General features: G+C 42.9%; 1 protein-coding gene across 3 annotated transcripts in view; it reads left to right on the forward strand.

The window, feature by feature from the left end:
- Positions 1-12653, forward strand: part of CUL2 (cullin 2) — a 48691-nt gene continuing 36038 nt past the window's right edge. For 2 of the 3 annotated variants that reach the window (XM_088534022.1, XM_088534021.1), the window contains exons 1-4: positions 1-105; positions 2927-3065; positions 7683-7785; positions 9563-9657. In XM_088534022.1, coding sequence (XP_088390148.1) covers positions 2947-3065; positions 7683-7785; positions 9563-9657 — 317 coding nt within the window. In that variant the 5' untranslated portion in view covers positions 1-105; positions 2927-2946. Of the gene's footprint in view, positions 106-2926; positions 3066-7682; positions 7786-9562; positions 9658-12653 lie in introns of those variants that run through there. The other variant, XM_010215714.2, reaches the window with a different exon arrangement.

Genomic DNA, 12653 nt, shown 5'->3' on the forward strand with positions numbered 1-12653 from the left:
CGAGGGGCGAGCGGCTCGGGTAATGGCAGCGCCGTGAGGACGGCACCGCGGCCGCGGGGCGAGGGAGGCCGCGGGCGGGCGGGCGTCGCGCACTCGGGCACGCAGGTAACGCGGCGCCCGGCTCGGCCCGGCCGCGGGTGGGGAACGCCCGGCTCCGCGGGAGGCGGCGGCGGTGCCCGGCCCCGCGCGGGGGGCGGCGGCGGAACGAGGCCCGGCCCGGCCTCCCGGCCCCGGGCGGGCGTGGCGGGGGCGCGAAGGGGCTCCCAGCTCGCCCCGCCGCCGCTCTGCGCGTTTTGGCTTTTGTTTCCCGCGGGTCGTGTCCAGAGCGGCGCTCTCTTGTCCGTCCCGGCCCGCTCCGCAGCCCCTGCCCGCTCCTCCCGAGCGGCCCGGGCGGGTCGCGGTGCCGGTCCCAAGTCTGTGTCTGTGCGTGTGCACGTACTCGCGTTCAGCGCGACCGGGTTGCCTTAATGAGAGCATGTTGTTTCCTTCACCCCGGGTTTTATCTGTACATACATTATATACGTGCCTACCCTAGGGCTTGTCAGGCAGGTTCCATGTCCCACCGCTCGAATAGCATCAACCGTGGGGTTGATGTTCTGCCTTGGTGTGATTTTTACCACTAAAGGTGCTTGCATCAGCGCCAGGGGTTTAATGCACTGGTCTGGTAATCCACACAGCGAGCACTGAGGAACCGCAGACCCTGGGAAAGGCCGTGTCCTGCGGTGGGGAGAACTCTTACAGAACTTATTAACATTACATAAAATAATGTTAAACTTGTATCACCAAGAAAGCTAGCGCAAGCTTAGCTCTGTGTTAAGTTATCTAATACCTGAATACTCTTACACGTGTATAGATGGTTAGTGCTTTATCGCATGTTTTGGTGATGCTAAATACAATATTACTGGTTTGGTGCGATGTGCTGGGAGGAGGACTTTGCCCTTCCTTCCTCCCCTCCGTTTTGTCTGGCTCTGAAAGAATTCGTCTTTTTGCTTAAAGTTGCCAACGGGGAGTTGTGGGGGAAGCGGCTTGTAGCATTTAGCACTCGGCTAAGCAGACCCGCAAAATTCCTTAGCATTCTTCGAGATCTTGTGGACCATGATAATTTCTACTTGTGGTCATCTGCAAATGTTCTTCCATTTCTCAAATAATTATATTAAAGCTTATAGAAGAAAGTGATTTTTTTTTCTCTTCAAGGAAGTGAGCTTAACTGTTATTTACTTATTCATGTTTCTTTATCTATATACCATAATGCATTTTTTCAGCTTTGGTGGATGTGCTATATCTAGTTGCTTTGCCTTTTTTTGGTTGGTTGGTTAATTTTCTGTTTAGTTCATCACTACTTTCATATCAGGATTGAAAATATTGGGTGTTTTTCTGTTTTTTTTTTTTTTTTTTTTTTTCCTCCGAGCTCAGTGACAGCCATGTGGCAATTGTAATAATTCCATTTTCTACTGACCTGAAAATATTCGTGCATCACTTAGTAAGGGTTCTGTAAATAAGTAAATTGTCCTGCCTGAAAAAGTTTCCAGTTCATAAAGCCTTAGATACCATTTTGTTTATGTTATTTGGTTGTTACTTGGTTGTTGTCTGCAATCAAGGCACATGTGGGCAATATATTGATTACATTTTAAACAGAAATTGTTGGATTGCAGGGTGAGGAAAACAACCCTCTGAGTTTCCTGATTTCACAGCAGCTAAGGAGCTTGATTAAGTAGTCAGAATGCAGTTTTGCACACGTGGTGTGCAAGTTATGCTTATTTTATTTGTCTGTTTTCCTTTTTTTTTTTTTTTAATTAATTTTTTTCCCCCCTTAAAACTGAGAAATGGCATGGACATGAGTGAACTAATGTGTCTGAGAAAAGCAAAGAGCCAGCAGTGATTAAGGCACTGAGTTGCTTGTGTCTATAGTTTTCCATTACATCACTTGATTCTTTACATGATAAAAACGTTTGTTTTGCTAAAAATCTGTTTGTCGCTAGCTTTCTTTTTTTAATTCTGACCTTGAAAATTTGGGAAGAGGATTTAAGGGTCACTTGTCTGCCTATACAACACGGGGATAGGACATTCTTGTCGCTGTTTGTTTTAGTCTCGTGATGACATCTCTCTGAGCAGGAGTCTGACCTGCTTTGTGCATGGAATGTCACACGTCAGGTCCTTTCTAGATTAGGTGCACAGGCCAGAGGTGACTAGAAACACGGAAGAGAGACCTTCACAGTTTAGACTCTCTTTCCCCTCTTCTTCTATTTCTCTTACTTTTTTTTTTCCGGTTTTATTTCACTAATTTAGGTTTTTTCTTTCACTAAATCTTTTCCAGCATTTTTAATAGAAATTTATTAACGTTGCTTCCATGTTTTCAAGCTATATCTTGTTTGAAAGACTTGCCCCGTTTGGCCTGCTGCACAGTATGATAAGCTGCACGGGCTCTGCATAACGCTCTGTATTTAGAAATGTTTTCTCTTCATCTTGATCAAAACTTTTGGGTTTTGTGGTTTTTTAAAATATCATACCTCAAATGTCTGTTGAAAGTTTTAAGGTGAACATGGGGTACAAACTGGCAGTATAGGCTGGTAATACATTCAACATGTTCCTGCCCAAAATTCTCAGTGCCCAACCTGAAGTGCTTTTTTCCCCCTGCACCCCAGATACGGAGAATTCACTTTCTTATCTGGCACTGTTAAACGTGTGAGGATTAACTTCATGGGGCACAATGTTGCTAGAGAAATTGGTGTTATATTATAAGCTATTCATGCTACTTTAATGTTATGCTCCACAGTATTAAAAATAAGGCTTGTAAATTTAACATTTTGCATTGTTCATGTTACTATGCCATTGTGTCACAACAGGGTACAACGTTTAAAATGAAAAACTCAATGCTATTGGCTTAATTATTGTGTGATGTTGTCTGACATGTTTGGTTTTTCTACAGATTAACACTATAGCCCCACAATGTCCCTGAAACCACGAGTAGTTGACTTTGATGAAACATGGAACAAACTGCTAACAACCATTAAAGCTGTTGTTATGTTGGATTATGTTGAAAGAGCAACATGGAATGACCGCTTCTCGTATCCTTTAAGTGAAAATCTGATGTGGGATGTTTATGTATGTTTAGCATATAGAAGTCTACGTTATGTAACATGTTGCAGGGGTCAGAAGCCCTTTGCAAGGTTGTATCTGATGCAAATCCCCAGAGTCAAAAGGATATGAAGTATTTTATGTGAAAAATCGCCCTTGTAATATAAAGTAAACCCATGTGAGTTTTGCTTGCTCTCAGTAGGATTAATATTTATCTTATGCTATAGCTATTTACAAAAATAGGTACAGCAAACTCCTCACTTTCTGCTTGCCTTGCTGTGCACATTCTAGCTGTTCCTGTTGATATTATTGTAATGGAAAGCTTGCATTTTACGTTTCAAGTGGGTTTGTATTAAGAAGATTTAAGTTTGAGCAAACTTTTTATAATGTGTAACAGTTCTAATCCACTTGCCTTAGTGTCTCTGCTTTTATCAGCCCATACAGCACTGTGCATAATTAGAGGACTTTTGGAGGCTTCTTAAATGTCCCTCAGAAATCTGACTGATTATTGGGGGAAGAACAAGTTAAACTTAGCAAAATCTGTCATTTGTTCTGCGTTGAGAAGCTGCTGCTTCTGAAGTCTCTCATACATAATTAGTGCAGCATGAGCTTGTTTGATTTTTTAGGAGTGGGACTGTAAAGTCACTTCTCTTTCTTCTCTTTCTGAATGTGTTACCCTTTCTTCAGAATTGGTTCTCCATGTGCTTCTGATTTGAGTGTGTGTCTGTAAATATTAACCCAGAATATTAAGTTGGTAATAGTCCCTGTGGAGCTTTGTGCAGTAGCCCAATAACCTTCAAGGGGCTCTTTCATTTTAAAACTTCGTAACTACTTTGAGTGCCTGACATCTTCAGGGAGTCAAGTTCAAACCACTACTGGTTGTTTGGGTTGCAGGTGTATGTCTATTGTGCTGATGTATTGTGCTCTTGCTGTTCTTTCTAGGGGGTTCTTGACAACTTTTTGAGGACTGCAGTAGGCAGTTTTTAACTTTTGTAGCTTAAAACTGTAGCTATTCTAGAAAGGACTTTAAATGGCCTTTAAATTTAAAATAATAGTTGAATGAGAATTTGCTAGTGGTTTTCTTGTCATAATAATCCACTTAAATTCTTTTTTGAAAGCCTTATACCCCAGTCTGCTCTTGATTCTCTTTTCAGAATCACTGTATTTGATCAAAATAAGTAAGAGAGTGCTTGTGAAAAGAATGCTTAAGAATCAGAATTGCAAGGATCATTTGGAGTGTAGTTCTTCATACCCTCCTGTTATCTGTTAATTTTCTTCCTGGGAAGGTGGCACTGTTAGCACATTATCTAGCATTTTACAGGCATAGTTAAAAGCCTTTTGGAGTATCCTCTGAAGCTGAATGGCCTGAGGAGTTTGTGGGACTAGTACTTCCAGCTTAGGTGTTTAGTACTTCTGTTGTTTTAATCAAGTTGTATGTTTTAACATAAGCTAAGTTAAGTAGTCAACAGCTTTGTGAAAGTGGTAGCTTTTCTGTACAGCTGGTGTGAGAGATTTTTTTTTTCTCAAAAATTAGGATCTGAAGTATTAATTTAAATGCTAGGTCTTCCTAAAATAGTTTTTCTTTCTTTTAATGGCTTTACATGCTCTGCTAAATTGGAATAATCTGTGCTTAAACATTGATGTGTGTATCTGGGCTTTCCATAAATCAGGCCTAAGAATGAGCGAGGGACTGTCATACTAAGAAGAAAAATAAGTGAATAAACACAACCAAAAGGTAGAAAATGAAATTGAACTATCTATTCAATGAAATAATCTGTAAGAATTTCATTGTTATAGTATTATTTAACCTGTGTAATCTCTCTATAGTCTAAGAAATGATAAGAAAACAAACTCTAAGTAAGATAAAACAGAGAGCCACGATTTCAGTCTACAACTTGCAACAAGTGGTTGCTGGGTTTTTTGTTGTTGTTGTGGGTTTTTTGTTGTTGTTGTTTGTTTGTTTTTTTGCTTACTTGTCTGGTTTTGAGACTGCTGAGATCAAATGGAATATTAAGACATTTTAGAGTGGAGATGGTTGTAATGTACAAATTCAATGGTTACAATTAGTTTTTGCCTCTGTACCTCCCCAGAACTTGACTGAAGTGTTCTCTTTATAACTCCGATGATAATTTCGTTGTTAAACATAACTTGTATCTCCTACTTGAAATGCTAAGAAGTCAATGAGCTGGAAAACCCAACTGTGTACTGTTAAAATCTTATGGAAAAGATCACTTGAAAGATCGTATGTCACTTTATTTAAACTCTGAGTCATCCTGAGCTACCTTTGACCTTCAGACTTACTCTCTGATTCTCTGCAGAAATAAATGTTTCTGGACTTGTTTTGTTGTCCAGTAAATGAGTGACAATTGTGTCCCTCTATTTGAGGTGTTACTGTAAATTTGGTTCTTGGGGATACCTTGAATAACTTTTAGGCCTTTGCTTCTAACTGTTCGGTAGGATAAGGCAGTGCTCTTTAAGAGGCTGATCAGGCTGTGTTACTGATTGCCAAAAGGAACCTAGCAACAGCATATAATGAGCTAGCAGTATAACTGCCTTGAACAGGAAAAACCTCAGGATCCTCCTATTGTTTTGTTTGTTTCCAGATGTTGAAGCAATTGTTCCACCAGTCAAGTAAATGGATGAACAGTGGACAGGAAGGATAGATGGGCTGTGGTGTAGAGGCAGGGCGATCAGTGCTGCAAATATATACACACACACAGATATATACACATATATATTTGGAAACACATATGTATGGGCATGCAATGTGTCCATAGCCTATTGCTTTCCCTCCTATACCCCTTCTACCTCTATTTTGCCAGACTCTTGCGAATTAAAAATTTAAGAACAGTACACTTCTCAGTGAGTATCTTTAAGACTGGAATGAATCCAAAGGGAAGGGCATGACCATGATTCCTTCCACTGACTTTGAATCTTCATGCTCCATGAATTTCAGTTGTCAGATGAGTGCTAGTGCTGTGGAAGATTGATGTGACAATCACAGAAACGCTCCAGTAGCTCTGGAGCTCTGCTCAAAGCTTTCTGTTAATATGTGTGTTTAGCTTAATACTTTTTTTTTTTTTTTTTAATATCTTAGGGCAATATTTGTGATCATTTAGGGCCTTGAGTATAACATCAGTCTCTTTCTTCCTCTTAGTTTAAAATGGATTGAGTTTCCCACTGATGCATAGTGCCTTTCAAATAGCAGCTACCAGAGTATTTAAATTGCACAAGATTTTTGTCTTGTGTCTGTCAAGGCAGAGCAAAGGCCCCTAAGCATCAGCTGTGCTTCAGCTTCCTTGACCAGTCTCAGCCTGCAGATCAGGGTGCTGAACTGAGAGGGCAGATGGCTTTTGCCATCAGAGATACTTTATTGAACAGTAGCAGGTTCTTGCAAGGGACAGAGGAACAGAGCAAACCCCTTTGATTTAAGTTTATGAAGTAAACTATCAGCTATTAATCAATATTTTTCCACTAAAGATCTTGTTATGAGATTCATAACATTTGGGGGAAGAGTGGGGACTCGAGGTTTGACGCAGGGATATGTCTTTGACCTTCTTAATTTTTAGTTCTAGACCCAAAGATACAGTTAGATGAACCAGCTGGTACAGGTTGCTCTGGAATGTGAACTTCCTGTGACCAGCATGTTCTGTAGCACGTTTTGGAGAGATGCTTCTTTCTTGATGTTCAGAACAAAGTAATGCCACTAAAGCTCAGGCTCCAGTTGTTGACTCTACCTGAGATACCAATTGCCAAAGAAAGCGTGTGTGGAGGGAGAAGGGTTGGGTTTTTGGTGTGTGTTGTTGTGTGGGATTTTGTTTGTTTGACTTTTTTTTTTTTTTTTTTATCATCTAGTTGCCCTAAATCAGTACTGCTCTGTTTTGAGCAGTACTTTTAGGAAAAGGTGTGCAAAAAAAGCTTGACATTATATAGAATAAGAAAACGTCCTCATGTCATTTAGTTCCTTTTAGACAGACACATTTTCTAAGGTGAACTGGAAGGAAGAAGATTTTGTCATCTTTCAATGAGAACTTTCCATAAAAATAATTTGTGTTAAATCACTATTTTCCACATGACTGTTTTCGTATGATGTGTAGATTCAAATGTACAAGCGTGGTATTTGTAGTTTAGTAATCGTTAAAAAAGGAAACCAAATACTTGGATCCACACCTCAACCACAGTAACATCACTGCAAGAACAGTCCCACAGAACTTTTGTCTGGGAAGTCAGGAGGGTTGTGCAGGAGCGGTGAATTGTTTTGTGCCTGGGGGGAAAAAGCTTGAAGTTGGCTTCCCTTCAGGTTTTGTTCTACTCCCCACTTAACTGATCACGCTGTTAACCTAATTGATGGGTATTTTTAATAGTTGTAATTTATATTATCTGAAAATAAGTTCAGACTTCCTGATGATTGAATCTGAAAAACTCTGATTGTTTGTACATCAGGGCTTAAATCTCCCCCCCCCCCCCAAAAAAAAAGCCACAATTGTTTTATCCTTTGTGTTTCACTTCAATTATTCTAAAATGTGAAGAAAAAAAACGTTCTATAAATGTTTGGTATATTTTCATGTTTATAAAAAAGTGTATATAAACCTTGACTTTTAGCCCAGAGACATTTATGCTTTGTGTGTGGCCTATCCTGAACCGCTTGGAGAGAGACTTTATACTGAGACTAAAATTTTTTTGGAAAATCATGTACGCCATTTGCACAAGGTAACCTGTGTAGTTACTGCTCTGTGTGTGGATGTTGACATTTCTTGGCTTTTAGGAGAGTCTTTGTGTGTTTTCTATGGATGAAGTACAAATTTTATGAGCCTGAATCACAGATGAGTGTTCAGGAGGTTGTGTGTGAGCAAAGGCTAACAAAAATCATTCTTTTATGCATTTTTAAATGCTATAATCAAAAAGGTTACAGAAGTGTCTCAGTTTTCAGTGTCCTGTAAATTGTCATTAGCCTTTCGTTAAGATGTGAATGTACCCACTTTAATGTCTTGGAAACCACTTGTATATACTCTACTGAACAAAATTTCTGAAGTGAGAGGGAAGTGAAGTAATGAAAATGGTTGGGAGGGGGAAAAGATAAAATACTATTACAGCCAATAGCAGTACTTGTGTACCTATACAGCTGTGAATTAACTTCTGTGTTACTACCTAAAACTAGTTGCAACCTGAAGCATGATTCTTCATGTCGGTTATGTAGAAGTGATGAATAGAAGGTACTTATTTAAATCTAGTTCTCTTTTTACTGAAGTATAAGATGCCTGTCTCTCTGGTGTTTGTGTAGGGAATGAAGAATTTCAAACTCTGGATGTTACTGCTGTTCTTTGAACTTAGGTATCCCTTTGTCTCACAAGGTAGACTGAGCACCTCAGTGGGATGTTATGCTGGAAGGTGACACCTTCCCAGACTAAATCAGTTCACTAAACTGTCAGATAACCCAGTTGGAAAGTTCCTCTCAGCTTATTTACTGTGCTGAATGACCTCACTGGGAATAGCTGGGCAGCACAAGCACAGGGAGAAGCTATAGGAAGCGGTGGAAAGCCCCTGTCCGCCTCAGCTTGGCTCTCCACCATTGTTCAATTCGGAAATGGTGCTGAAAACCTTTGTGAAAGGTGCTGCAGAGGAAAGGACTTGTTATTCTGTCTCATCTCCCAGCAGTCCTCTAGTAGGTAAATTTTTGGATAGGGTTTGTTGCTTGGGACAGAATTTTTAAAATATACGCTAGAGAAAACGGTGGTGAAATTCCTAGAATCTCATCCTCCTTCACAAAGCATCCTAATTTCTTTAAATCTGAATTGTTTATTCCTATAAAATAAATATATATTGAAAAGTTTAGTATAGCAGCAACTTCTTAGATGATAATTAGTTTAAACTCCAAAAGGTTTGGGTATAGATTTACAGAACTTGGGACATGTTTACATTTGTTAGATCTTTGTGCATATATATCTGTGCTTTATTAAATCTGTTTTACTGCCAGGCTTCTTCATAGCCGTAAGAGCTTGTCTAAGCCAGTAAGGTATACTGCTTTTGAAGTGTTTATAGCTGAAGTGAGGCACTGACTCTAGCATGCATGTGGCTACATGGTCTTAAAATTGGTCTGTAGCAACACGGGAATGATTACATGAGCCTGCATGATATGAGGATATGAGCCATGCTTTTTCATGCTCTTCCAAAAGTACTCCTGTAGAGACAAGTATAAAATAAAAGAACAATCCCTATAATTTATTTAAAATACAAAATAGTCTTTGAGACTGTAGTTGGCTTATCAAAACTCCACAGTAAACTTTTAGTTTGCTTTCAGGTCACTGCAATGACATTATTTTCAAAATGGTTAAAGCTCAAGTGCGGTATTGATTTTGAATCTTAGGTTGTTACTCCAAAATGATAATCCTTTTAAACTTTTACTTTATAAATATAAACTTTCTACATAGGGGTATAACATTTTAATATTAATCTTAGGGAGTGTGTTTGTGTGTCCCTTCTTTTCCAGAGAGTTCTGGAATCTGAAGAACAAGTCCTGGTTATGTATCACAGATACTGGGAAGAGTACAGCAAAGGAGCAGACTATATGGACTGTTTGTACAGGTAAGCATTGCAAATTAATTAAAATAGTCCATACTTTAAATCTATGAATGTTGTTCAAACAGAACAGTAGTTGAATATGCCCCAGGTCTGTTTTGGAGAGTGTAGTTACAGTAGCAGAATGTGAGGAAAAGAAGTGCTCCAGCAAGTTTCTTGGGCGCTGTTGATTACCACCGAAGTAATTACCCAAGGTAAGATTGCTGCTGTCCTGTCATAGAATCATAGAATCATAGAATGCTTAGGGTTGGAAGGGACCTCTAGAGATCATCTAGTCCAACCCCCCTGCATACGCAGGGACACCTAAAGCACGTGGCACAGGACTGCATCCAAGCGGGTTTTGAAGATCTCCAGAGAAGGAGACTCCACAACCTCTCTGGGCAGCCTGTTCCAGTGCTCTGTCACCCTCACTGTTAAGAAATTTTTCCTTAAGTTCCTATGGAATTTTTGATGTTTCAGTTTCCGGCCATTTCCTCTAGTCCTATCAGTGGCCACCACTGAAAAGAGGCCAGCACCATCCTCTGCACTCCCTCCCTTGAGGTATTTATATACACTGATTAGATCCCCTCTCAGCCTTCTCTTCTCCAGGCTGAACAGGCCCAGCTCCCTCAGCCTCTCCTCATAGGGCAGATGTTCCAGGCCCCTGATCATCCTTGTAGCCCTGCGCTGGACTCTCTCCAGCAGCTCCACATCCCTCTTGTACTGTGGAGCCCAGAACTGGACACAGTACTCCAGATGCGGCCTCACCAGGGCTGAGTAGAGGGGCAGGATCACCTCCCTCGACCTGCTGGAGACGCTCTTCTTAATGCAGCCCAGTATTCCATTGGCCTTCTTGGCCACGAGGGCACACTGCTGCCTCATGGTCAACTTGTCGTCCACCATGACACCCAGGTCTTTCTCCGCAGAGCTGCTCTCCACAAGCTCGGTCCCCAGCCTGTACTGGTGTCTGGGGTTATTCCTCCCCAGGTGCAGGACCTTGCACTTGGCCTTGTTGAACTGCATGAGGTTTTTCACCGCCCATTTGTCCAGTCTGTCCAGGTCCCTCTGGATGGCAGCACAGCCCTCTGGGGTATCGGCTACTCCTCCCAGTTTGGTATCATCAGCAAACTTGCTGAGGGAGCACTCTGTGCCTTCATCCAGGTCATTGATGAATAAATTGAACAGGACTGGACCAAGGACTGACCCCTGGGGGACCCCACTAGCCACAGGCCTCCAACTAGACTCTGCACCGCTGATCACCACTCTCTGGGCCCTGCCATCCAGCCAGTTCCTAATCCATCTCACTGTCCACTCATCTATCCCACACTTCCGGAGCTTGCCCAGGAGGATGTTGTGAGGGACGGTGTCAAAAGCCTTGGTGAAGTCGAGATAGACGACATCCACCGCTCTCCCCTCGTCTATCCAGCCGGTCATTTCATCATAGAAGGCTATCAGGTTAGTCAGGCAAGATTTTCCCTTGGTGAATCCATGCTGACTACTCTTGAGCACCTTCTTGTCCTCCATGTGCCTGGAGACAATAGCCAGTATGAGCCGTTCCATCACTTTTCCGGGGACGGAGGTGAGGCTGACTGGCCTGTAGTTGCCTGGGTCCTCCTTCTTGCCTTTTTTGAAGACTGGCGTGACATTGGCCTTCTTCCAGTCTTCCGGCACCTCCCCCGTTCTCCAGGATCTTTCAAAGATGATGGAGAGCGGCTTAGCTATGGCATCTGCCAGCTCCCGCAGCACTCTGGGGTGCATCCCATCAGGGCCCATGGATTTGTGGGTATCGAGGTTCCTTAGGTGCTCTCTGACCCAATCTTCCTCTACCCAGGGCAAGTCTTCCTCTCCACCCGCTTCTTCTCTTGCCTCTAGGGCCTGGGGCTCTAAAGGGCTGCCCTTGGTAAACACCGAAGCAAAGAAGGCATTGAGCAACTCTGCTTTTTCTGTGTTATTTGTAACCAAGGTGCCCATCCCGTCCTCCAGCGGACCCACGTTCTCCCTGATCTTCCTTTTGCTGTTAATGTATTTGAAGAATTTTTTTTTGTTATTTTTAACGTCCCTTGCCAGCTTGCCTTCCAGACGTGCCTTAGCTTTCCTTGTCGCATCTCTGCACTCCCTGACTACGTTCCTGTATTTCTCCCAGGGGGCCTGTCCTTTTTTCCACATTCTGTATACCGCTGCCTTCTCCTTGAGCATTGCCACAAGCTCCCGGCTCATCCACGCAGGTCGCCTGCCCCCTCTGCCTCCCTTCCTACACACAGGGATGCACTGCTGCTGGGCGTGGAGGAAGTGCCGCTTGAAAACTAACCAGCTCTCTTGGGCCCCCCTGCCTTCTAGAGCACTAGCCCATGGGATTCTACCGAGGAGGTCTCTGAAGAGGCTAAAGTTGGCCCTCCTGAAGTCCATCGTCGCAAGGCTACTTACAGCCCTGCCTCCTCCTCGTTGAATCCTGAACTCCACCAACTCATGGTCACTGCAGCCGAGGCTACCCCCCACCTTAACATCTCCTACTAGGCCCTCCCTATTTGATAGCACGAGGTCCAGTAGCCCACCTCTCCTCGTCGGCTCCTCCACAACCTGCGTCAAAAAGTTATCGTCGACGCTCTGCAGGAACCTCCAGGACTGCTTATGCCTGGCTGTGTTGTCCTCCCAGTTGATGTCGGGGTAGTTGAAGTCCCCCATGAGAACCAGGGCCTGTGACCGTGAGGCAACATCCAGCTGCCTATAGAAGGCCTCATCAACCTCCTCGTCCTGGTCAGGTGGCCGGTAGCAGACACCCACCACAGTGTCTCCCACATTAGCCTGCCCTCTAATCCTTACCCACAAGCTCTCAACTCGCTCATCCTCGACTCCCAGGTTGAGCTCCATGCATTCCAGTTGCTCTCTCACATAAAGAGCAACTCCACCACCTCGCCTTCCCAGCCTGTCCTTCCTAAAGAGCACATAGCCTTCCATGGCAGCGCTCCAGTCGTGCGAGCTATCCCACCACGTCTCTGTGATTCCGATGAGATCATGACGCTGGG

This window comes from Tinamus guttatus, unplaced genomic scaffold (assembly GCF_059628265.1).
Source record: "Tinamus guttatus ecotype Peru unplaced genomic scaffold, ASM5962826v1 Tinamus_guttatus_pri_ptg000530l, whole genome shotgun sequence".
NCBI classification, from domain to species: Eukaryota; Metazoa; Chordata; class Aves; order Tinamiformes; family Tinamidae; genus Tinamus; species Tinamus guttatus.